Below are 25211 nucleotides of genomic sequence, written 5' to 3' on the forward strand. Positions count from 1 at the left end.
TACTTTTTACATCGACACAATTAGAAAACCAAAGCACTGTTTAAGTTAAGTAAGCTGAGAAACTCATGAAACTAAGTCATTCATGGACTTATGGAAATATGACTCTCACTGCGGGGTATGAGTTTAATTTAAAGAACTTTCAGCTAGGTGTAATATCCTTTTTGTAACTACTTCATTTAAATGAATATATTTTAAAAGAATACCTCCAGCAAAAACGAATCCGATTCAGCTTTAAAACTCAAAATTGTCAGTAAACAATTAAAATTTTCGTAAAATTTTCATAATTGACATTAAAATGATTGAAAAAAATGCAAAAATTTCAGTACTACGAACTATGATCGGCTTAGGCGAAGAAATCGAGCCACATTTCATCGTACCGCAGAACTCCGTCTCAAATATACGCAAAAAAATGGGCCTCAGCGAGCAACAAAGTAGTAAACAAATGCCAGCACTTATACCGCTAGAAAACTCATTGCGAAGCACGCAACCAGCAACCGTAAAGTGTGCACATTGCGAAAATATGGCCAAGAATTTCCTCTATCTCGAGAGCCTCATACGCAACAACTACAATCCGAAGTCAAAGTGTGGCCTTTGCTACTCATCGCTCAAGTACCTGCAATATGTGAACAAGAGTATTATGCAAGTCTTCGGCAATTTTGAAACCATCGTGCAAGCCGGAAGGGCTTTCAACAGCGGCAAAGCGCGCTTATCCACATTTAATACTACTAATACACGCGCGCTTCTTGCCAAGTCACCAAACAAATCTAACAGCAAGAAAAACGTAGCCAGAAAGCGATTGAAAGGTGGCAAAGTCACGCGTCCGGTGATGCAAAAAACCGGAAAGAGTGTAAGTAATGTTCGCTTGGTCGGCGGTGGAAAATTAATCAAATCACGCAGCCGCCATGAGAAGATCAAGAGCAAGAATAAAAAAGCACCCATTGCACGCTTGACAGCCGGAGTCGCGGGCAAGCGAAAGAAGCCGGTGAATATAAAGCTAAATGGTGTCAAGCAAAAGAATGTGAAATCGAAACGTAAAAGGATGAGCGCAGTTCGGACTATCCATTATTGCGGAATCAGGCATGGGGAGGACAATGAAAGGAAGGACTAGAATATGAAACGGTTATGATTACTTAAGTTGGGACTAAATAGATGAGCAAAATTTTTTGTGATTTACGAATTTAAGGATATTTGGAGATCAAAACAAAATATGAAGTAGTATAATAAAGGAATTTTATGAAATTTAAAATGATGGTAGTTTTTTACATACCTCATACCAAGGCGAATCTATTAAAAGTGGTATCGGTGGACTAGCTGATTTGTTTTTTCTTGCCCCGCGTACATCCGGATGCCACAATAAAATGAAATAAAGAAAAGTCTTGTCATTCGCGCTATTGGCGAATGCTTCTACTTTATGACGGCTGTGCAACATAGGTCCTCTTTTCATTTTCTTTTCTATTTTCTATTGGTCGTTACATTTCTATGTAAGAAACGTTGTTGTTGGTCTAGAGCCACCACCTTTAATGAATGCTCCTTGCATTATATTTCAGACGGGTCTCTGGGTCAGGCGGGTGACCTTTTATCTGTATTTTTTTTTTTCATTTATGACACCTGCTTTGCTTCTATGAAAAGAAAAATTGGACTTATTCAAATCGAGCTTTCAGCAGAATCGGTCTTACTACATCATAGTCGAACCCATGAATCATGAGTCGAGCCATGCCGGGAAAAATCAAAAGCAACAGAATTATGGATAATAAAAGCTGTTTTCTTAGTTCATAGAAAATTCTTTATACCAAAATTTAACATGATTGGAAGACAAACCAAAGGAAGCAGTGAAATTTTTAGCTTATTCGCAGTACCTTTAAGAACTCATTCAAGAAGCGCCAAAACTTATTCGAAAAGTTGTTGAAACAAAGCCAGAAAAAAAGTAAATAATATCAAGTTAGAAATATTTTAAAGATAGAAAAAAAGTTCTCTCAAACAACTTCAAACGGACAATCTACAGTGGAGGTAAAACAAAATAAAAGTGATGAAAAAAATAATATATTTATTGCGCGCCTTAGAATTGTTTTGATATCTTTTTTTAACTATTTTATATTTTATTACATTATTTTAATAAATTACAATCGAAGGAAAACGTGCTAGTAACTGTAACATAATTCCCAATACAAATTTTTGAACTGGGAAAATGTCACACCAGACATACTAATATCAAAAAAAAATTAGTAAAGTATCAACAGCTGAAGGCGGATACATCCAAGCCTACAAAAATCTACAAAGACAGCTGGTTGTCATGCGAGAAAAGCGTCAACATCACATAACCCAAAATGAGAGCACTCATCGAGTTTCGAGTAAGGAAGCAGCCTCTCAAAAGACAGAGGCCTCCTCTGAGAGTTCCAAGGAGGTTCAGAACCAACCTCGTAAAACACAAAGTTTACAGAGATAGTGAAGAGCGTATAAGTATATCGCGGTACCAATAATTCTTGCAAATCTGGTATTAGAAGTAATGAAGGAGAATACCGGTACACCTTCCTTCTCTTTTGGTGTAGAATGACAACAGGGTAACATCAACTCACTACACGTCTTAAGAGGATTGGTGAAGGTACAAAACTAGAGGTATTTGAAGCTCGTGTACCCATTTCGCTACCCTGCGCCTGGCTACTTCCTGAGTTTTGCACTTATCTTATGATCTTATGTGACTCCAACTAATGTGTGAACTTAAAATATACAAATGTTGTAGCACTTTCCATAATAGGTTGTTTTTTTGGTATTTCAATATGATTGCAAAACAAAGTAATTGCGAAAAAAAACTTTATTGAATTTTTTTATTTTGCACTACACTTTTGAAGCAGCTAATTCCGAAAACTTAATAATATGTTTTGGTGCTGAAGGACCCCCAAACTTACAGTTATATCATTGCACTCATCTGACGCCGAGCCCAAGCGAAGAAAGCGCACGATTTAGTTTAATTGGATCTAAGGTTGTTCTGGCGCTTAAAGCAATGAATATCGTAAGCAAAACTGAAATTCCACGAGCCGCAGTCAGACTGAGAGGCACTTCATTATTCCTGGAAACTTTGAGTTCATCCCCCTGGTTGTTGATCATTTGGAGACAAGGCTTGGTAAGAAACAAACGGTTCGAAGTCGGACAGAAGGGTTAGTGGAGGAGTATTCTGCGAGGAGTTCATATCAAGCTCAAATTCAGCCTACCGGGCCACTATAGTACCAGTTGCGTACCTTTGCGATTATTGTACTAACTAAAGTTGTGTACCTTTGCGATTATTGGACTAACCAAGTAGCTGATGAGTTGGCCAGGTAGGAGACCCTCGAGGCACCGCTAAATGAGAGGATTGGGGTCCCCTTGAGAAGCTATGGTGTTTACCTGGAAAGGGGGCAGACGTGCAAAGTTGCGATATCGTTCTGGGCGCGGATGAATCGCAGCCGCCCCAGGGAACTTCTAAAGTTAAGCTTTAAAATTTAGTGGGTATCCTTGCCTTGTCTATTAGGTATCCCTGCGATAAGACTTGAGATTGATTCAGAAGCTTTCTGCAGGAGCTGTCTGGATGATGAGGCGGAATCTCAGCAATTTCCCCTCAGCTTCCTTGCTCTCGTCGCGCTAAGATTTAGTTGTTTGGGCTCTCAATTTTTTGTAACACCTGCGGATATAGCAGGTTTAACATTACACACCTGAATTTCATCAGTAGCTTGAGGCGGTTAACAAAATGTAATAAGTCGTTTGGTCGTAAACCTTCAATCCAAAGCTTCTGCTCCCTCCCTGTTCGGTTTTTATTTTATGTTCCCCCTTTTTTTTCTCTGTATGGCATCACAATGAACAATTTTGAATTTTTGTCCAAATCGGCCCCCGCTTAGGCAGCCGTTTATCCTAACCATAAAGCCTCAACTCTCACTTTTTTTCTACTCATCAGATAGATATATGTAGATTAGATATTACTCGGCTGATGAGTTCTCTCATTTGTCATTAACACAACCGTAAGAAGTCGTTTGGTTTAGTCTTTGGTTTGGACAATATGTTTTCAGCTTAGAGCTTATAGCTTTCGAAAAAGTGAAGACTTAAAATTTCTAACGCTTACAACGTAAAGTTTCTTTCATATAAGACCCTCATTGTTATAATAATAAAATTTCCTTCGAATTTAGTCTTTACCTGATACATTTTTTTCATAATCTGTGTAAAAAAAATAATCTTATTTGACTCATCATGACGAAAAACTTACTTAAACCGAATATTATTTCCTTTCACAAAATGCACCGTTTACAATAGAGCCGAATTTGACAAAACTTGAACAAACGCCAAAAAAAATCTGAACGAAAATTTTCAAACTGAAAAATTATTTCAAAAAGAACGGACGCAGATTTGCTCTATAAAAAAATATTTAAAAAATATTAAGACAATTCGCAAATAAGAAGAAAACACAAATACCACACAAAAGGTGGTAAATAACTTAACATTACCCGATAATCGTCCAGCGAGAAGAGGAAAATCAAAAGGGAGAATAAAGGCAACATTTATCGCAATTCCGCGGGCCCAAAAGAAAAAAGAGCAGAGCCAGCAAAGTCTCATTTAAGAGCAACTGATTCAAGGGGTGGTAAGCAGTTGAACAGCGAAGCAGGATGGCGGGGCCAGAAGAAAAAGAGAAAAAGGAGAAAATCGATGAGCGCTTCGAATATTTTAATAATTACGTAATGAAAACTTTACGACTAAAAAACGAAAAATGGGCCAAGCTAATGGGTATGCCTGAATCGAAGGTAAATGACAGAAATACATAAGGGATTGATTACAAAAAGTATGACAATATTTTAGGACTTGCCAAAACATTATTATTTCTTAAATATGGACTCATGACAGGCTTGGGGAAAATTTTTGTATGGCTTACTTTTGTATGCGATTTGTGGTCTTTCGAAGCTGAATAATCTGTGCTTCAAAAGCATTGGACGACTACGATATTAACTCAATACTCAATTAGCAACTAAGATAAATTTTACATATTATATTACCCTAGCTGGTTAGGTGGTGAGCCTCATCACCTCAGGCTAAAACTTTCCCTACATGTAGGCAAACTGTTTTCGTCATATTACTAACTGTTATCAACGATCCTTCCTTGGCTCTCGTTTTTAATGAATTTGAGTTGCAGGCGCTGTTAAATGTCAAGGATGTGAATTCAGGAATATCAGGCCATGAGGTCGGTTTTGTCTATAGAATCCAAGATCTAGCAAGTGATTGGAAAGACACCACTCTTGTGTTGAGTTGAGTAAATCTGATCTGTGTTTTTAGTTTCTTCGCCCTAGAAACACAAATTTCGGCCGTTATGATACTATTGAGAGAATAAAAGGAAAAAGATAGAAAAGAAAGTATAGAGGAGAGTGGCTTATGTTTGAGGGTTGTAGATAAGACTGAAACATATGTCAATTGATGATTTCGTTAACCGCTTCAAACTACTAAAATTTACCCAGTGTGTTATATCTGAGCCTGTTACTTCAGCAGGTGTAGCAAAAAAGTGAGGACCAAGGTGATTCCCATCTCACCCAGCAGACAGCTGCTGCCGAAAGAATACGAAGCAATATCAAGGTCACACCGCATGAATATCTAACGCGCAATGTTCGGAAAGGACACCTAAAAAATTCGTAAGCCCAGGTTTTGTTACCTCAGAAGTTCTCTAGAGTGCCTTCGCTCTACCCGAGGCCGAAGGGATCTCGCGACTTTGCATGCTTGTCGAACTCTCACTTGATTGCTATCTTTAGTTCAATAAGAATGGGGCTGACGTAGTTTTTTATGGAAAAATTACGACTTTATGAAATCTCCATTCGGCATTAATAAACTCTTATTGAAAACTTTATAGCCGAGCTATCGAATTTACTTCACAACTTATACACCGTTTCTCCGCTATTTGCTAGAAAGATTTTAATTTTATATCTCACTCGAATCCCTCTCTGCTTTTCTACATTTTAACTAGGAAATTATCCAAACTTTTCTAAACAATCCCAGTCAGCCGCGTTTGATTTTCTACCTGAATGTTGCCTCGTTGTTAACGCCCTCCTTTGACTTTCCTGCTAAGGCACGCAGTAAAATGGTTTACTTCATGCGCACCGAAATGCCATCCGACCTTACGTTGGAGGATATGGATAGTGTAAGTAGAACCCATAGTCTATTGCTTAACATTTCAATAAATACTGGTCAATAAACAAACAGAAACTAATGGTCGGTGATGTACTGCCAAATGCTTTGGAAAATCTGTCTACGCTCTGTGATGATGTCATTTTCCCCATGGTCACCAATCCAGCCAATCAAGATGGATGGACAGCAGTTATAGTTAATGATATGAAAACGGAATCTCAGGACTTGCGCACTGGCATAGCACTAATGAAAGGAAAGGTTATTAATCGCACAATTCTACCCTTGCCCATATGTATTGATGAAGTGATGGAAATCGCGCCACAAATTGCTGTCGGGTAAGAATTTATTTAACCCAAATATGAGTTCGAAATTCGCAATATAAGAAATATGGAGTTTTATTGGAGTAATTATGATCATGTGGTGTATGTGGTTGAGGTGAAGAATGTGATCTGTTAAAAGAGCACCGTAGCCATAATTGATTCTAGAAATTTAGTTATGATATTTATAACGAACTATAGGTATATCAGAGAATGTTAGAAGAGCAGCTTATTTGCATACCGTTATTGCAAACATTTTCAGTAAAAGCTTTTAGATAGGCATTTCTTTCTCGTGAATGCAGGCGGGGAATAAAGTACAATTGGTAAAAGATAGCTTGCAAAGCAATTCTACGGCAAGAATGATAGATTACAAGGTTTGACCAACGGAAATAAAATTGTGAGAGTACCTCCGGCCGTCACAACATCGGGGATTCGGCAATAAAATTCAGCCCGCTCATTTCACACGTATTCACACACTCGTCCCATCAGTCATTGTTCAGACGGCAAAGAAGCAACTTGAGCAGAGACTGCATTGATTGTTTCGTATATCATGAACATAGTCTCAATTTTTTCGTAAACAAACAGCCGTCATGACTCATGAGATGGCAGCCAATCAGCTAATTATTTCAAATTCGCTAAGAGCCTTTTAACGGACTGATATTGGTCACACCTCTGAAATCTTTTCACCTTGCATATTTGGCATATTAAAAAATACACACGCCCAGTAATATGAATAACTCTTTCACAAATCTGCACTGTAGTTAATATCATCCTCTGTGGAATGAATGGCTTCTATTTTCACGGCTTCGAAATTTTTTTGGGGTCAAGAAGAAACTAATTAGCGCCAACACTTTTTCCATCTCGGTGTACTTTACAGTCCATATATACTTGTATATAAGTATATATTTTTTCGGAACTAAAAGGTAGCCCACAAATACCTATTTTGAGACCGAAGCGGAGTGTTAAGAATCTTCACATTTAAAAGTAAAGAAAAAGTTCTGTGCAACGAAATTTTCTAAAGGTGTTGAGGAAAAATCAGAAACGACGCTTCACCTATACCAATATTTGTTGCTGTTATAGGAACAAGAACATTCCGCATCAATTTGTGGAAAATCCTGTTGCAGTGGCAATCCTTGGCCGTATTTAAGTCTGGGGCATTACAATAATGTAGAACCGACTACCGTGGGAGCATTGATATCGATGTAGAAATGTCTTGACAAATTTCGCACATAAAAACATCTGGATGGCTTGCTTTTGTAGGAGCCAACTTCAATTTTATTCCAAGAGCACCATTCATGGCAGTCATAACTGCCTTTGGGTCTGTCGGAGAACAAGTAGCCAAAACGGGCATCCCTCACAACACGCACTGTCACAGTTTTAAACAACCAGAGTAAAAAACAAGATTTTCCATTTCTTCTGTGAATGTCCAGCCTTATAGAAAGAGAGCATGTCAACCCTTGGCAAACCACTGTGAAAGGTCATAGAATAACTTTCTAGCTTAGACGTCAACAACCTAATAAGATATAGTCATGCAGTAATTACCCGTTAATCAAATTGGTAGCGAGGATGTGACAGCAAAATGATACGGAAGCGTTATTTGGATTCTGGCTGAATCACCACTTCAACCAATTAATCTCTCCTCACTCTACCTTCAATTGTTCTCATTTCAGTTGGCCCTCTATCCAACCAACACATGTATGTCTGCTAGAAAGCTTCTTATTCGTTTATTTCTCTGGAATTCGTCTAGTACCTTTACACTTTTTGTCGAGCATACAGCAGTTCTTTTTCCTTTTCACTCCATCTTTCTTATCCAGAGACCTCAGTAAATTCAACCACCTTCACAAGCCGGCCCTAGAAAATATGGTGGTAAAATGGCTCGACGCGATAGATGACATAATTAAGGTGAAACCACGTGATCACGTATATGAAAAAGAGACACATCCGAAACCCGATTTGCTCTTCAGCTTCTGGGAAACCCGCTTGGAGAACCTAGAAAATGTAGCCGATCAGTTAGGTGATAAACGTAATAAAACCATCGTTTTTGTTCTCGAAAAAATAGACTCCCAATTCGACGCCACTTTTCGAAAGGTCATGAGATTGCTGCTGCAGTCATTGGCAGAAACGCGTGATATTACGAAATTTTTGTCACCATTGGTAAGGAATTGAGAAAATAATTTCGAATACAATACGTTTTCAATTATTTATTCATTACAAAATTATTTAGCGCAAAATGGTGGACCAATTCGAGGCCAATCGAATGGATGAAAATCGGGCCCAACTGCGTCCGCTGCTCTTAACCGTGGGCCTAGTTTGGGGGCATTCAAAATATTTCCATACTTTGGACAACATGGTGCTACTCTTCGAACTGTTGCATAATTCAATTATTGAGAATGTCATCCTAACCATCGAACCAGAGAGCTGCTTTGGTGATGTTGACGAGGCCTACAAACGAGTTGTGACGAATATCGATCACTTAGAGTACTATAAGTGAGTGGGATTCAGGGGGCGGGGATGACGTGAAGCGCTTAGTCTGGTACACTTTAATTACGTTAACTTTTTATTGCAGGAAATCATATGAAAATTGTCGCGGCAGCCTAAAAAAATTCAAAATTGGCACAGAATTTAACTCACAAGACTGGACATGGCAGCCGAAGACAATCTTCGATCGTTTGGATCGTTTTATGGAACGGCTGCATGTGATGAAAATCATCTTCGATACGGGACGCGATTTTCTTAAACTCGAAAAAGTTGTCGTTGGTGGTTTGAAGGGGCGTCAAATATCAGCTGCTCTTAACAAAATTCTAGAGGAATTCAACAATAAATATCGCGACTGGATAGCCGGCATCGCATACAATATGCTCGATCCTGACGAATCGGTTGAACAATTTAAAAGCGACGTTGCAAAATTTCATGATTTCGCCGAGCAACTAGAGCGACGTATGGCATTTCAATTCGAATTGGCGCTGCTGGACTCGCATGATTTGATGCTCTGCGGCAGTCTGTTGCTGCGACCGATCGTTAAGAAACAGCTGGATCCGCATATGCACATACTCGTGGACGATTTAGTCGATGAGATACATGCAGTCAAGAGAGATTTCAATGATTTCGAAGCTATTTACAAGGAAAAGGGCGTGCAGGTGAGAATGCTTGTATAGGGTAGGTCATCAGTTGGTTTCTTTTTCAAAATGCTATAAGAAAACATCGCTCAACATTTTTAAAAGATTTTGGAAACAGTAAAATTTGCGACTAATTGTGAAAGATAGCCTCATTCGAATGGCTGTCACGGCGGGCCTATATTGTTGACCCAGTCTTTCTACCGTCTTTCTACCCAATCACGCTAGAAGAACATCTAAGTGTATCCAAGCAAGCTTGCTTCACTAGCGCGGTGACTTGAATGGCACGCACTACAACCAGAGCCAAATTCTTCAATGTGCAGCCAAAAAACAATGGTTGGCATGCTTCCGTAATGCTCTCTGTTGATCGTTAAATTGTTATACTTTTAATTTTCATAGGAAAATATACTGATAAATGTCACCACTACAAAAAGCAGACCAGGCAAGCACGAGCTAACGACTGTGTGTGGGTTGCTTGAGCCTAAAATACGTCAATCTTACTTTTTGACGTGGCCACCGAGATGAAAATGAGCCCCATTTGAAAAGATTTCTTAGATTTCGTAGAATCATTTTCTTGCAATTTCGTTCTGCATCAAAATCTATGCAGAGAAGCGACTTCGGAGCGGATGATTTATTGCCTTCAGTTTTTTAACAAACCAAGGTTTTTAATCGGAAGTCTCTCAAAGTTAACATTGAATAACTCAGAGTGGAGGCAATTTCTACAACATAGCCACACTGCATACCGTCTGGATAGTAGCTCTCTCTAGGAAATTTTTATTAGCAATGCCAATAAAACGCAGTGACCGAGTTACATAGTTGAAAACCATCAGATATTGCTATAGGAATACAATAATCTTTGATAGGGCCCGGCCGGTAGACAAAGGGTTCAGCGTTAGGTAATGCGTTTCGTACCGCGGAGGTGTTATACTAAGTTTTTTGGAAACTTTTTGGCGCAAAAAGCTCTGTATGCCAAAAACACATGTAATTTAAAAAGAAGCCAGCCAATGTTGCACCCTTTATTATTTTATTGACAAAAGTAATACACTACTTGCTCTTGACAATGCAGGCTCTGCCAACCGATGAGTGTTTCCCAAAAGTTTCTGGCGCTATTTCTTGGCTACTCAAATTACGGCATCGTATCACTTGGATCAAGTCGGATTATGAGCTCTACGAATTCCCGTAATAAATTACGAATTATATAATATAGTAGATTGAGAATAGCGATTTGAATTTTCACTTTCATAGTCTCTTCGATAATGAAATTGGCGAGCATACGCTGAGCATCTATCATCAAATGCTGGCGCAGATTGACGAACTGAAGCACGCTATACTGGAGGAGTGGTATACCACTGTACGCGAACACATCAATAATGGCATGGCGCAAATGCTATTGAAAAAGGATGAAAACGGAGTACTCTCTGTGAATTTTACGCAAGAACTGGTGGATGCTTTGAAGGATATCAAAGTTTTGCGCATCATGGAATGCGAAGTGCCTGAGGCGCTTATAGAGTTCTACCAGCGTGATGAGGCATTATGGGTATTTATTAACAAAATCATCAATTTTTTTTAAATCCAACGCATAAATGCAAACCGCGAAGTATTTTAGTTGAAAGGAAATCAGGTTTCTCTTGTAAATGATGAAGCTCTTATATCCATATTAAATTCACGCCGAAGCAAGCAGCCTTCATCTGGGCCACTCCAAATGCCATTATTTTGGCGGAACAACTAGACAAATCGCATTCTTCGATTCGAAGCTATATACATTTATTAGTGGATGCCATATATGGTAGCTCAGTAGCTCTAGTTTGGTCAAAAATTTAAGAGACTTTCTTATGATCATAGCCTTCCCAGCCGAACCAAATACAATAAGAGTGTAACGCATGCAAACTTGATAGGTATTTAGGGTATCCCAAACAAAAGCTTTTCATTATCGGCCTGCCATAGGTATAACGGTTGTTTTTTTGAACTCGAAGCCTTTTTTCGACGCACTCATACACCGTCATGTCGAACTCAGTATAATTCCAGTTCGTCTATATTTGAAGAAGCTGAAATGAGTGGTTTAAAAGACAAAGTATAGCGGTGTATAGATTTATTTTCGCTCCAAACTATCAGTTTGATGCTGCTGAACTCTATGAAGGGCGACTAAAGTTATGGCTATTGCCGGAGTTAAGGTAATCACGGTAATCGGAATGTTACCAGCCGCGATTGCTTTAAACTAGTTAGAGGTAATAGAAAAAAAGATTTTTTCAATATCGCAGCCCATACTACTGGCCAAGGTCTTAAATGTAAGGACCTAGAGGGATCCATAAATCCTCCGCAGAATCTCTCTCGCGAACACTCCAAAGTCTGTAGCATCAGATGTTGTCACCGTTCAAACTTCTGCGCCATATAAAAGGACGGGCATGATGAGGGACTTATATATAAAGTGTGATTTTTGTTCAACGAAGAAGGACTTTACTATTCAATTGCCTGCTTAACCCAAAGTAATACTACTTGACAAGAGATATTCTCCGTTGGATTCCCAGGTCGATAGTATTATCGATGTTGATGCAGGTTCCCAAATAGACGAAGTCCTTTCCAAATTTATAACTGCCAACATTAACGGGCTTGCTAAAGCGCGAATGCGTTGGCTTTTTGTGTGATAACAGGAGGTGCTTTGTTTTACCTTCGCTCACTTCCAGACCCACGGATCTCGCTTCTTTATCCGGGTTGGAAAGGCAGAATTAACAGCGTCGTTGTTAAGGCCACTGATGTTGATATCATTGACAAATGCCTGTAATTGTGCGCTTTGGTAAAAGGTTATGCCAGCTCAGTTTAGTTCTGCAGCTCGTTATATCTTCTCTAGCATTAGATTAAAGAAATCGTGCGACACAGAATCGTCCTGTTGCTCAACTTCATTTTGAATAGCCGTATTAATTTTGCACCAAATCCGTTCATCGCAGCCTGTAGGCAGCTCCCTTTAATGTTAACGAAGGCAGCTTTGAAATCGACAAAGAAATGGTTTATGTCGAGTCTCCTCTCGCAAGTATTTTCCAATATTTGGAGTACTGTGAATATTTCGTCATTGGTTGATTTACCAGGTCTGACACATACTGATGAGCTACAATCATTTCGTTGACGATGAGCTTTAGTATTTCACGCAATACGCTCGATAGAACCTTACACGCGATATTAAATTGTCGCATAATGCAGAATCACCCTTTTCGTTAATTTAAATGAGTAAAGGCGTGCATTCATATCACTAAATACTGCAAATCAGCAGGTGCATTCACTTTATCAAGTCTACGCCGCCTGAATAGCTCAACTGGTAGCCATCATAATATCGCTACTTGCACATCGCTAAGGTCGTTGTCTACGATGATGGATTCGGGTTTCTCATCTTCTCCGCAGTTATTTCCGCGGTTACTATTCAGTAATGCGTAGAAGTTGTCCCTCCATATCCTAAGAGTATTCGGGATATCGGTTATCCGTTCGTCGTCTTCGTTCTGATAGGAATTCGCCCCGCTCTTGAAACCTGTACACAAATCCGTAATTTATTTTATTGAAAATACATTCAATAAACTCTTTTGCTTGTCCCTTTTTTCGTTATATAAAAATAATCGATAACACAGAGTTGCACAGGAGAAGTTGCATAATTTAGGGTTTCTTAATCCCGGATTATCGAGGGTGAACATTTTTTTTTTTTGGTTTTGACTAATCCTCATTTTTAATAACGAATTAGCCATAATGAATTGAAAATGGAGATAAGCTCTAGTATGCGAACATTTACTTCTCTTTATATGCCTAAGTGGCTCTTTCTAGAATTGCCCCTATTACCTAACTTATGCGTCGGGTTTAAAAAGTTCTATTGCAGCCGAACGGAATTTGCTCGAACATACTATATAATCTCATATTATCACAGCAAGCGCGCCTCAAACTGCGGCGCATAGCTGACTGGTACAATGACGTGATCGCGCGGTCGCAGCCGAGTGAACTGAAGCTAATACGAGCAGAGTTGAGTGGAATTGAGCTTTTTATGGAACCGTTAATTACTGATATAGTCTGGATGTCGATTGGTGAGTATGGCGTATTTCCATTGTTAAAACGTCACATATACAAATGTGCTCCACTCATTTCCCTCCATTCACTTTCAGACCAAAAATTCATCACCAAAGTATTTTCAAAAATAAGTCATTTGCAAAAGCGTATTGAGAAATGTCAAGCAAATTTGGAAGCCATTAAAAAGAGCATAAACGAATGGGGAAAGGTACCGCTGTTCCAACGTAAGGATCTCAATCCGAAAGCGTTCCTGGATGTCGAACCACGTGCGGTCATTATTGAAAAACGGTTTAGACAGGCATCGGCCACTAAAGAACTCATTGACAAATTAATGTTCGAAAACGTTAAGCTATTTTTTGACATACCACATCGCTATGAAGTCGATGAGGAGAGTGTCGAAGATGTTGAAGAGGAGGAGGAGAATATAGCCACTAATAGGCGGGGTACAGCAACGACTGGCCATACATCTATAATTCCGCAGAACATAAATGAGATTGGAGAAGAATCATCATCGGAGGAAGAGGTACACACCCACACTTACATACCTAGAATACACTTTGTATACAATTTTAGTGAGCGATTTGTATTTAAATATAATATTTCACGTAATTTTCCAGTTGATAACGCCTCAGCATCGTTACGACTTGCTGCAGACACTCAGTGAGGAAGAGCGTGAACAATTTCGTGAGTATGAAAAGTATGTTGATGAACAAATAGCTTTGCAGCTATTGGACGCTGTCATTACAAGCATTACATATCTACGCATGGAAATTGAAAATCGTTATGAAAATGATGCGCCAATTTTTGAAATACTAATGGAACTGCAAGAGCCGCTTGTCGTGTACTTCCTAAATTTGGATCACAATTCAAAGAACGGCTTCACAATGCACATCGAATCTTTGATGGATGATATGTACGATATGATGAGGATGTTGCCGCGTGTGGCACAGGATCCCGTACCCCCAGATGTGGAACCTGCAAGTTTCATAGGTAGGTATTATAAGTAAATTCGGAGTTACATTTGACTAAAGGAAAAATTTCTTTATTGTTAACACCAATTTCACACTTTCCCATTGCTTACCTATAATTCTCAGCGTGCCTATAATTTTTTTGATATATCATAAAAAAAAGTTGTCGAATGACCAGCGAGAGGTGATCCCTTTGCGCTTGCAAAGAACGCACTGAAGAAAGTCGCACTCAAACTGATATACCCTTAGATCAAAAAGTACCGGAAATGTTTAATTTAAACGAACCGCGCACGTGGGAACCGGTCCATATTTTTATTTTTATATTAGTAGGACAGTCCCTTTTCAGTGCCATCGGATCATTAGTGTCTGCCTGCCCAACCGGAAATGTGGGCAAACAATTCTGGGATTTTGCATTATGATAACGCACCATCGCACCGAGCCCAAATTGTGCTGGATTATTTGACCAAAGACCGAGTAAATACCATCGTGCAAGCACTGTATTCACCTGATATGGCCCCGTGCAACCCTTTTTTGTTTACCAAGTTAAAGTTACCACTTCGTGGAAGGAGATTTCAGTCGATAGAGGAGATCAAAGATAATGTGACGAAGGAGCTGAAGGCCATCCCTGGCCTTAGTTAGGGTTGCCAGTAGAAATCTAATATTATTAAAATGAACAGTTCCAAATTTTGTAAGCTAATATTCAGCTATTCATAGGACACAGAAGAGGACAGAGAGTACTCCCTTAAGCTTCCGGCTTATAAGTGGCAGTACTCTAAGCCTTAAATAGGTTTACGTTCAATTCAAAAGTCCTTATAAATGTAGAAATGCACTCAACAAACTAGTAACTCTCAATCAGGTTTCCCTGATTTGGGTACCAGGACATAAGGGACACGAAGGAATTGTATGGCGAAAAAGGGGCGGAAAAGCCATTTATTAGACCAACATCATTTTTCGGCTTTAACAAAAAGCTACCCAGAGGATACTTGGGCTAATCCTGGAAGTTGTGAGCTGCTTGCGCTATATGTAGAAGAATCGTCCTGGCCACGCCCAAGTGAATGACGATTAGTAACTTTCCCCACTTACGTGGACTTCTACATATGGAACCATCCTCCCCAGAAGAGTCTATGGAACACTTAATCACCAACACAAAATTTTGGGCTCGTACCTACTAGAGGAGGAAGAAGTACAATTTTTCCCTCCTAAGGGGCTGGTTCGATTCCTCGGTATACCAAATAATTATAATTAATTACTTAGAGGTGCACAATAGATCAATCAGGTTGCAGTGGATAAAAGCCTCAGCCTAACCAAATACCAATAAGTGACCACCTCATAAGACATACAACTCTTGTAAGAACACTTCAAATGTTATGACCGGCTTATCCTCAATTCAATTTTATGTTTGGCTGTTGCGAAGCACTTGTTTCGTTGATCAAGGAACTTCTCCAAAAATTAAACTTTGGAATATATCTTTTTTTATCATGAAGACAAATAATTAATGGTATTGTAAAATGTCTAAATTTCACCCTGTGTCAGCCATCTTGAGCTACTTAATAAATCCGTGATGTCCTCTTGGAAAAGCTACATTTTATTTTAGAACAAATTCCAATGAAAAAGTACTTAAAAGCATAGGAATGAAAACTTTTGCTAAAAAAGTTCGCAGACTATACTCTTTTTATTGTGCCACAAAATATGGACAAAATATGGTGATAAGTTTGTCCATGTCTCAAAAGACAAAATGAAAAAAAAAGATGGGATAAGAACATGTGGCACTTCTTGGAAACCAGGCGAAAAAGTTTGCGTGCATCACTTTTCGGCACAGATTTCAAGATCGGACCAGATCGGACGAAGGCGAAGGTAGTGATGCTCTTTAAATGCATACCCCAATTTTGCATTGCTGGAATGAGCGCGAGATGGAACATCCTTCGGAATGACGTTTCTACGTAAACATAAAAAAAGGATTTACTTTTTATTTAAAAAGTTTAGTTTTATTTAAACGTATTTGGATATAGATTATAGTTATATAATATTTACCTGGAAAAAGAATTAGGCCTATCTTAAGGAACGAGACTCGTGAAACAGGATTAGTTCAAATCCAACGTCAGTCAAATACTTTCTGAGGGTAGATCAAAAAGTTGGGAGACCCAAGCAAAACAATTCATTGGGCTTGGAACGGTGTGCCACAGGCAAAATCCAAAATTTATACGTGGATTGGCATACATTGGTATTCAGAGAATGAAAACAAAATCTCTTTTGTGTGGGAAACTTATAGTTTTTAAGTATAGGTTGTCACAGCTTTTGTGAAACGCACCGAAAGTTGCAGAATTTGTTAAAATAGATGCTAACCACAAATACACGAGAATGTTTAAGCTAAAAATATAAATAATTAAGTACTATTCATAAAATAGATAGCATAAAATTATTGGTTTATTATGATTTACATCGACCTTCTTCCCTTTTCAGAAAGGGAATAAACTTATGCTACCTTTTCCCTTACTTCCAAATCACGTCAAAGGATTAAGTAGCAGCCAAAGTCAGTTATTAACCTTTATATAATATATATACCTATATATAATTGGTATATAATTGGCGCGTACACCCTTTTTGGTTGTTTGGCCGAGCTCCTCCTCCTATATTTGATGTGCGTTTTGATGTTGTTCCAAAAATGGCGGGACCTATAGTTTTAAGCCGGCAGATATTTTTTTTATGAGGAGCTTTTTCATGGCAGAAATACCCTCGGAGGTTTGCCATTGCGTGCCGAGGGGCGGCCGCTATTAGCAAAAAATATTTTCTTTTTTTGGTCTTTCACCGAGATTCGAACCTATGTTCTCTCTCTGAATTCCGAATGGTAGTCACGCACCAACCCATTCGGCTCGGGGGCCTAAAGGCTGTTAACCTTTACACATTCCTTAATTATTGAATCATGTCTTCTCATACCATTTTTACGTATTATCCAAAAATATGCGTTGATAAGCATACCGGCAAAAGTCAGCTCAGCAAAATTACGCCTAGGTGTCAGTAGTGAATAATTGCTAGGCGGTATTTTTTATGCCATCTTTGCTATTTGTCAAGAACACAAATGTACATACAGTTTCACACGATGGAACAACGGATGAAACTTATTTTGAAACTGGTCGATCTTTAAGAACAACATATCGCAAAATTTGTACTTTTTTTTGTTGAAAATAATAGTTCAAATGAGCCGACAATTCAAAAATTAGTGAAAAAATTTCAAGAAACTGGTTCTGGTAGAAAAGGATGGCCAGACGAAACGCTGAACGTTCAGTTCGTGTCAGATTTGACAACGCCTATTCATCATTGCAAAAAGCACGCGCGGGGGTACCTCAAGGAAGCATCCTAGGCCCTCTCTTGTACCTCTTGTATACGCATGACTTACCGGTTCACGAGCAACACGTTACCGCAACCTTTGCAGATGACACGGCTATCCTAGCAGTTGGAGAAATGATCGAGACTACAACGACCAAATTGCAATCAGCGGTGAGTTCTATTGCAACATGGGCAAAAAAATGGCGTATCAAATTAAATAATTCCAAATCAGTTCACATTGTATTCGGCCTGAAAAAAACAATCTACAAGCCAGTCTACATAAACAGCATAAATATACCGTACGTCAACGAGGCAAAATATCTTGGTATAACCCTTGATGCTAAACTGCGTTGGAAGGCGCACGTCAAGAAAAAGCGTGAAGAGCTGGAATTAAAAACAAAAAACCTTCTTTATCTTATTGGCAGACAATCTATTCTGTCAACGAACAACAAACTACTGCTATATAATCAAATACTCAAACCGGTCTGGACGTATGGCATTCAGATATGGGGATGCTCAACCGAATCTTGCATGACTATTATCCAACGATTCCAAAATAAAGTGTTGCGCAACATCGTCAATGCTCCATACTATGTGAGAAATGTCGACCTCCATCGTGATCTTGGTATCTTACCCATCACTGACGTGGCGAAAAAGTACGCCATGGCTCACAGACAACGTTTAAGTACACATGTCAACGCTGAAGCATTGGCTTTGCTTCAGTCAAATACTCATCGTCGGCGGCTCAAGCGTAAAACAGTTTTAGACCAGATGGGCACCCAGTAGCAGATGTACCTTATATATTTATACATTCATAATGAATTTATGAATATTGAGGCATCTTAGTTTTTTCCTTTTTTAATATATAAGTTCAATAAAAATTGCTCGTTAGTATCTTTATTTCGTTATACTAGTTGTAATTTCTAAACGTTATTCTGCTTATACTTTAAGATGCGTTAATAAAAAATAAAAAAAAAAGTTGAGAGTATACTGGTGTAGACCAAAGTGTTACTGAACATCATTCAACATCGATAGCTCGACTGTTTGGCGAATATCACAGAAGAATTTGAATTTGCTCCTTACAAGATTCAGTTAACACAAGAATTGAAGCCAACAGACCATTATCAAGGCAGAAATGGATGGGGTCGGCGTATTTCAAAATCTCAGTTTAGGATAATTTCGATTTGTTGATAGTTATTTCTGTGTCCATTTATATTCCATTGCAGAATTGACAACATTACAGTTTAGCAGTGAATTTTATGTATTGTAGATTCTTAATGTCTGTTTAGGTACTTAGTTATGTTATAGCTTTTGTTCATGTTAGGTAAGGGTGTTTTTGTAACGTTCGGGTGTGATCCGAATATATAGATCGAGCTATTTGGAAATTACATCAAGATATTGACTCGATGTCACTAATTGTGGGGGAGTCCGAAGAACTCGCTCTGCTGAAGAATTGATATTTGACGATGAAAGCGCTGCATTGGTCTTACGCGAAAGTTTTGGTGAGGAAGTAGTTGATCTGGAGTTACGTTTGGACGCTGATACTGTTTGGCTAACTTTTGTGGTTCTTTTACTACTTTCACATCACTTTTGAAGGACCCTTCATGTACACATATACATACATCTGTGTTCACTATAACTGCAATGTGACAAGGTATTATTTAATTTTTATACTAAAACAAAAACCACAGAATTTAACTTTGTACCCAGCTTAAAAAAACTCTAAAAATTTTCATCAAAATTTAGACATTCGTAATGAGAATTTTTTTTTAAATTTCGGCCATATTTATGCCTGTTGACTTTTTGCATAAAGTACAAGTTGAAGTTGCTAAAAAATCTCCTTGTATGTTGCCTATTTTCTCCATATAAAAAAATCGTGCATTTGCTATTTATATGGCGAAAATTAAAGAGAAAAAATATATAAAAAATCAACGAGATTTTCTAGCAACTTCAACCTTTACTTTATCAGAATACAATTTAACAAACTATAAGACGGTATACTAAAAATCTTGCAAAAATTTCGAATAAAAAAACGTGGAATTGAAATAGAAATGTTTCTAATTTTTGCATAAAATTGGAAATTGGATCTTTATGGGTTTTATGAGATAATGAGCTATATCGAAGATTAGGTAGTGTTGGCTAATCTGTAAAAAAAAGATCTCACTTAGAGCTCTAGGGCTCATTGTGTTACCAGTCCTATGTATTTGGAGTCGAATTATTATTATTTTATGTAATTCTTAATGCACTTATTGGTGAGTTTTAACAAGCCGTTTAGCCTTTTGTCTGCAATATTCTTCAAGGACGAAAACTATGTTGACCCTGGGCACAAAAAGAAAAAAAGTAAAAAAGTGTATTGATCCTGGGCACACTTTTTAAAATAACTGTCATCCATCATCCAAATTTAACTTTGGAATTACGTAGTCTGAACTTCTGTTTGAATCGAGAATGTTGTTTTTAACTGAAAGCTTCTGATAGAATTGTACTGACGTCTTCAATCTAAGAGCAGATCTTTTGGCTGAGTTTCTTACTACTAATTTGACTGTATGCTAGTTGAGAATTGTTTCCATTGGCGCTGTTGGAGTTGTGATTACAGCCCCGGTTCCACATATTCCTGCATTTCTTTGCACGCTTTCCAATCTTTTAACGTAAGTCACTTTATCGCACACCGCCCACCATACTAGTAAACCATAGAACATTATTGGTCTAATAACCGCAGTGTATATCCATTGTGTGGTCGAGTATATAAGCCCCAAGTCTTACCGAGCGTTCTCCTGCATGCGCATAAGGCACTAGGGGTTTTCTTTGCTCTTTCTATCACATTTAATCTCCATGACAATTTGCTGTCCACAACAATACCTAGGTAACACATGGGCTGAAAAATCCCGGGCATAAGAAAACATATTTTTTTTTTGTTCAGAATTAGCTTTGATTGACTTGTGGCACGGTGTTTTTGGCCAACAGTGAGCAAACGTGGCAAGTAACATATCGACTATAATTTGTTTAACACATCCTCAACATTACAAAAACTGCCCGTCAGTTTCCGACTAACTCATGACTCCGCCTCTCTTATGGCTCGTTTAACTCATTAATCCTTATTGCTCTACTCGCTCCTCCTTCTCCTGGCCGATTCCGGCAATTTGCATATTTGATACTTTTCTTTAATAGCTGGAATTTTCTTAAAAAGCAGGAACTTTCATGCAGAGTGAGAATAACTACAGCTGCTAGGGGTACAGATTCCATTAAAATATATCAAGCACCGCAAACATCTCAGTAAAAACTTTTTTCCATATTAATCCTTAGACGAATTAACTGATAAACCCGACCTTCAAAAGCAACGCCATGATATATCGGTTAAGGTAATATTTGCACTACAACAGATAAGATCCTACTCAAAGGCTTTTATGGACTACTCACATTTGTGGCTCTCTAACAAACAACAATATCTTGCCGATGTTAAGAAATATGGACGACCGTTGACGGTCGCCGAGCGCGATGCCGAACTTGAGGGTGAAGGCGAATCAGGTATAAAGCCATTGAAGGAAGACTATCCACCTTTAAGTGTCTACAAAGAACAGGTACGATTAATCAAATTTATCCAAGAAGAATGATTACTACATTTCAATGCCTACACTATCAGACTTTTTGACTAGAAAATTCAGAATCATTTAATTCAATTGCACTTGAAAAAGCGTAAGTTTTATGCTCAGCTCGAGCATAAATTTGTTTTCAAATAAGGATTACTTTTGGGCGAGGGCAAAAAACTTGCTCGCCGCTTTTCAGCTCCTGAGCTAATTTTTTCATATAACTTGCAATATTTTATATTTCAGTTGGACAAATTTATTGCAATGCAAGATGAAATCTCACAATGGGAAACCTACCATGACATTCATATCTGGTTGCGCTTAAATATGAAAGGTTTTAAAAACGCTGTGCTCAATCTAGTAGGCAAGTGGATAAGTCTCTTTAAGCAGGATCTCATCGATAGAGTAAAGAACTCATTACAGGTGATGTGGATTAAATTAAATGCAATAGTATGTTTTTAATATATTTCTCTTCATAACAAACAGGAACTCGAGGATTTCGTTGAAGAAGCAAATGAGGCACTTAAAATCGAACTCAACAAAGACGACTTTGAGGGTCTACTCAAAATTCTCTCTGTGCTCAGCACAATCAATGAGAAGCAATTCATCTACGATTACATGTTTGATCCATTGCGTGAGGTTGTGGATTTGCTGAAGCAGTACAATTACGACTTTAAGGATAGCGTATTGGCGCAGGTAAAATGTTCTGGGGAGAATCCAAATCGTCGGATTTAACACATAATTTTGGACGTCCAAACGCTTTGTTATACAGCGCTATTGGGCCTCTTTCTATTGCATGTTCTGCAGGTTGTCGCCGCTCCTGGCTAATCGCCAGGATCGGTCAGGCCAGGGCTCGGTCTGAAATTATTATTATTTTTTTAATAGTCTCACGTAACGGTCTAGAATACGTGTTTTTAGTTGTTCCGCAAATTATTGCTTATTCCATGCACCCACAATATATCAAATGCCAGGCAGTTGCTTGTGTTAGATTACTCTCTCCGTGAACTAAACTACAATACATACTCAACTAGACCACGAAGGAAGTTATTCACCACACAACACGACTGCTCCGGATGAAGCTAATGCACAAAGCTTCACAAAAACTCCACCCTTTCAAAACTTCTATAACACTCAAAATCTTTTGCATAACCTTCAACCAGCTTACAAAATCTAACAATACGTAAAATGTCCAATGTTCTTTAGGCAATCATAAACTTGAGTTCAAGCAGAAACATCGTCAGCATCGTCGCCAGCTTTTGGACTCTAAACAGCACGCTGGGTAACTGAGCAACCCCTAATGCAAATGAAGAGCTCTTGTCATCAGCTCATTACATCCGACAGCAGTTTATAGACTAATCGATATACACGGGCACAACAAAAACTAATTTCCCCTTTCTAATATTTTTTAGTTAAACGAATTACCCGATAAATGGATGAAAGTGAAAAAGAATGCTGCCGTCGTTAAACAAACTATTGCGCCCATACAGTCCTACCAAGTGGATCTGATTGAAAAACGAATCATACTTTGTGACACTATGGCTAGTCAATACCGTAAACGCTTCCTGCGCAAAAGGGTACACACCAATTTCTCATTCTAATGGCATATAGCTTATTGACATCACGTTTATATTTTTCCTATCAGTTCTTTTACGTTCCTTGCGATAATCCGTATGAGTTGATCGACGAAGCTGATTTGGAGATTAGCGCTTTGGAGGAGCGTCTGAAATCGCTCACGGAATCTGCTGTGCTTTTCGAACTGCAAGGCCCAGAGCCAAGCAAAATTGAACTCTGCCGACATGAACTACAGCTACAAAAGGTAATGTGGGACTTTGCAATAACGATTCAAACCACAATCGATGAATGGAAGAAGACTCCTTGGAAGAAAATCGACATTGAATCGATGGATCAAGAATGCAAGAAATTTGGCAAGGAGTTGCGTGGTTTGGGCAAAGATATGCGTTCATGGGAACCCTATATATATACTGAGAATCAAATAAAGAATCTAATGACTTCGCTACGCGCTGTAACTGAACTGCAAAACCCAGCGATTCGTGATCGTCACTGGGTTGAGTTGATGACAACAACAGGAGTCAAGTTCAGCATGGATGACTCAACTACGCTGAAGAACCTGATTGATTTGAACCTGCACGAATATGAGGAGGAAGTAAAAGGTATTGTGGACAAATCTGTCAAGGAACAAGCCATGGAAAAGATGCTGAAAGATCTTACTAACACGTGGGCTAACATGGAGTTCCAGAATGAAATACACGAACGCACTGGCCTCAAGCTACTCAAGGCTTCAGAAGAGATGATCGAAACCTTAGAGGACAACCAAGTACAATTGCAAAATATGGCTTCATCCAAATATGTTGGCTACTTTCAGCATGAAGTCACTGCTTGGCAACATAAATTATCCAATGCTGATCAAATAATCGGTTCATGGTTCGAGGTGCAACGCAAATGGCAATATCTCGAAAGTATTTTCATCGGTTCCGAAGATATTAGATCGCAACTGCCAGAAGACTCCAAACGTTTCGATTACATTGACCGTGAATTCAAGGCATTGTTAAATCAAATGAATCTCGATCGCAATGTGGTGCGCTCAACTAACAGACCTAACAGTAAACTCTACGACACACTCGAATCACTACTCAAACAACTCACGTTGTGCGAAAAAGCGCTTAATGACTATCTGGAGACGAAGCGACTTGCATATCCACGCTTCTACTTTGTATCGTCCGCCGACTTATTGGACATTCTATCCACCGGCAATAATCCCAAAATGGTTTGTCGCCATTTAACAAAACTCTACGACTCCATGGGTCTTCTAAATCTAATCGCAGGCACAAAGTTGGCCACTGGTATGATTGCTAAGGAACATGAAGAGTTTGTGCCGTTCTTAGAGAACTGCGACTGCAGCGGCAAAGTCGAAGGTTGGCTTAATCGTGTTACGGACAAAATGCGTGAAACACTGCGTGATCACTTTCGGCGCGCAGTTATCGCTTACGAAGACAAGCCGCGACATATATGGATTTTCGAATGGCCCGCTCAACCGGCTCTGGTGACCACACAAATCTGGTGGACAACCGAAACAAATGACGCCTTCACGAAAGTACAGCAGCGCTACGAGAACGCTATCAAGGACTACAATAAGAAGCAGGTGGCGCAACTTAACAATTTAATTAATATTTTGTTGACCGATCTAACGCCATCTGATCGTCAAAAAATCATGACCGTCTGCACCATAGACGTTCACAGTCGTGATGTTGTGGCGAAAATTATTGCGGCTAAAGTCGAGTTGGCAACAGCCTTTCAATGGCAGAGCCAGCTACGTCATCGTTGGGACTTGAAGTACGACGACTGCTTTGCGAATATCTGCGATGCACAATTTAAATACGACTATGAATATCTGGGCAATACGCCACGCTTGGTGATCACGCCGTTGACCGATCGCTGCTACATAACTCTAACGCAGTCGCTGCATTTGGTGATGGGAGGCGCACCTGCGGGACCGGCTGGCACGGGCAAGACAGAAACCACCAAAGATCTTGGACGTGCGCTAGGCATGATGGTGTACGTATTCAATTGCTCCGAGCAAATGGATTACAAATCTTGCGGCAATATACATAAGGGCTTGGCACAAACGGGCGCTTGGGGCTGTTTCGATGAATTCAATCGTATTTCTGTGGAAGTGCTCTCTGTGGTCGCTGTACAAGTAAAATGCATACAGGACGCCATTAAGGT

The 25211-nt window shown here is 39.0% G+C and overlaps 2 protein-coding genes across 2 annotated transcripts in view; both read left to right on the forward strand.

Moving 5' to 3' along the window:
- Positions 1-259: 259 nt before the first annotated feature.
- On the forward strand, positions 260-1246 carry LOC129250170 (uncharacterized). Its single transcript, XM_054889806.1, has one exon. It carries the CDS (start codon positions 296-298, stop codon positions 1106-1108), a length of 813 nt encoding a protein of 270 aa, XP_054745781.1. The 5' UTR covers positions 260-295; the 3' UTR covers positions 1109-1246.
- Positions 1247-4583: 3337 nt separating this feature from the next.
- The window catches only part of LOC129235395 (dynein beta chain, ciliary), a 52332-nt gene continuing 31704 nt past the window's right edge, over positions 4584-25211 (forward strand). The window contains exons 1-16 of the mRNA XM_054869210.1: positions 4584-4760; positions 5966-6139; positions 6202-6461; positions 8258-8597; positions 8668-8930; positions 9010-9580; positions 10623-10735; positions 10802-11093; positions 13458-13611; positions 13690-14117; positions 14212-14584; positions 21187-21461; positions 21714-21890; positions 21954-22163; positions 22877-23041; positions 23110-25209. Coding sequence (XP_054725185.1) covers positions 4626-4760; positions 5966-6139; positions 6202-6461; positions 8258-8597; positions 8668-8930; positions 9010-9580; positions 10623-10735; positions 10802-11093; positions 13458-13611; positions 13690-14117; positions 14212-14584; positions 21187-21461; positions 21714-21890; positions 21954-22163; positions 22877-23041; positions 23110-25209 — 6030 coding nt within the window. The 5' untranslated portion in view covers positions 4584-4625. The remainder of the gene's footprint in view (positions 4761-5965; positions 6140-6201; positions 6462-8257; positions 8598-8667; positions 8931-9009; positions 9581-10622; positions 10736-10801; positions 11094-13457; positions 13612-13689; positions 14118-14211; positions 14585-21186; positions 21462-21713; positions 21891-21953; positions 22164-22876; positions 23042-23109; positions 25210-25211) is intronic.

This window comes from Anastrepha obliqua, chromosome 1, assembly GCF_027943255.1.
Source record: "Anastrepha obliqua isolate idAnaObli1 chromosome 1, idAnaObli1_1.0, whole genome shotgun sequence".
In the NCBI taxonomy this organism is placed as follows: domain Eukaryota; kingdom Metazoa; phylum Arthropoda; class Insecta; order Diptera; family Tephritidae; genus Anastrepha; species Anastrepha obliqua.

Excerpts from the sequence above, each read along its gene's own strand:
- LOC129250170 (XM_054889806.1), top strand. The coding sequence starts at position 296 with ATGATTGAAAAAAATGCAAAAATTTCAGTACTACGAACTATGATCGGC.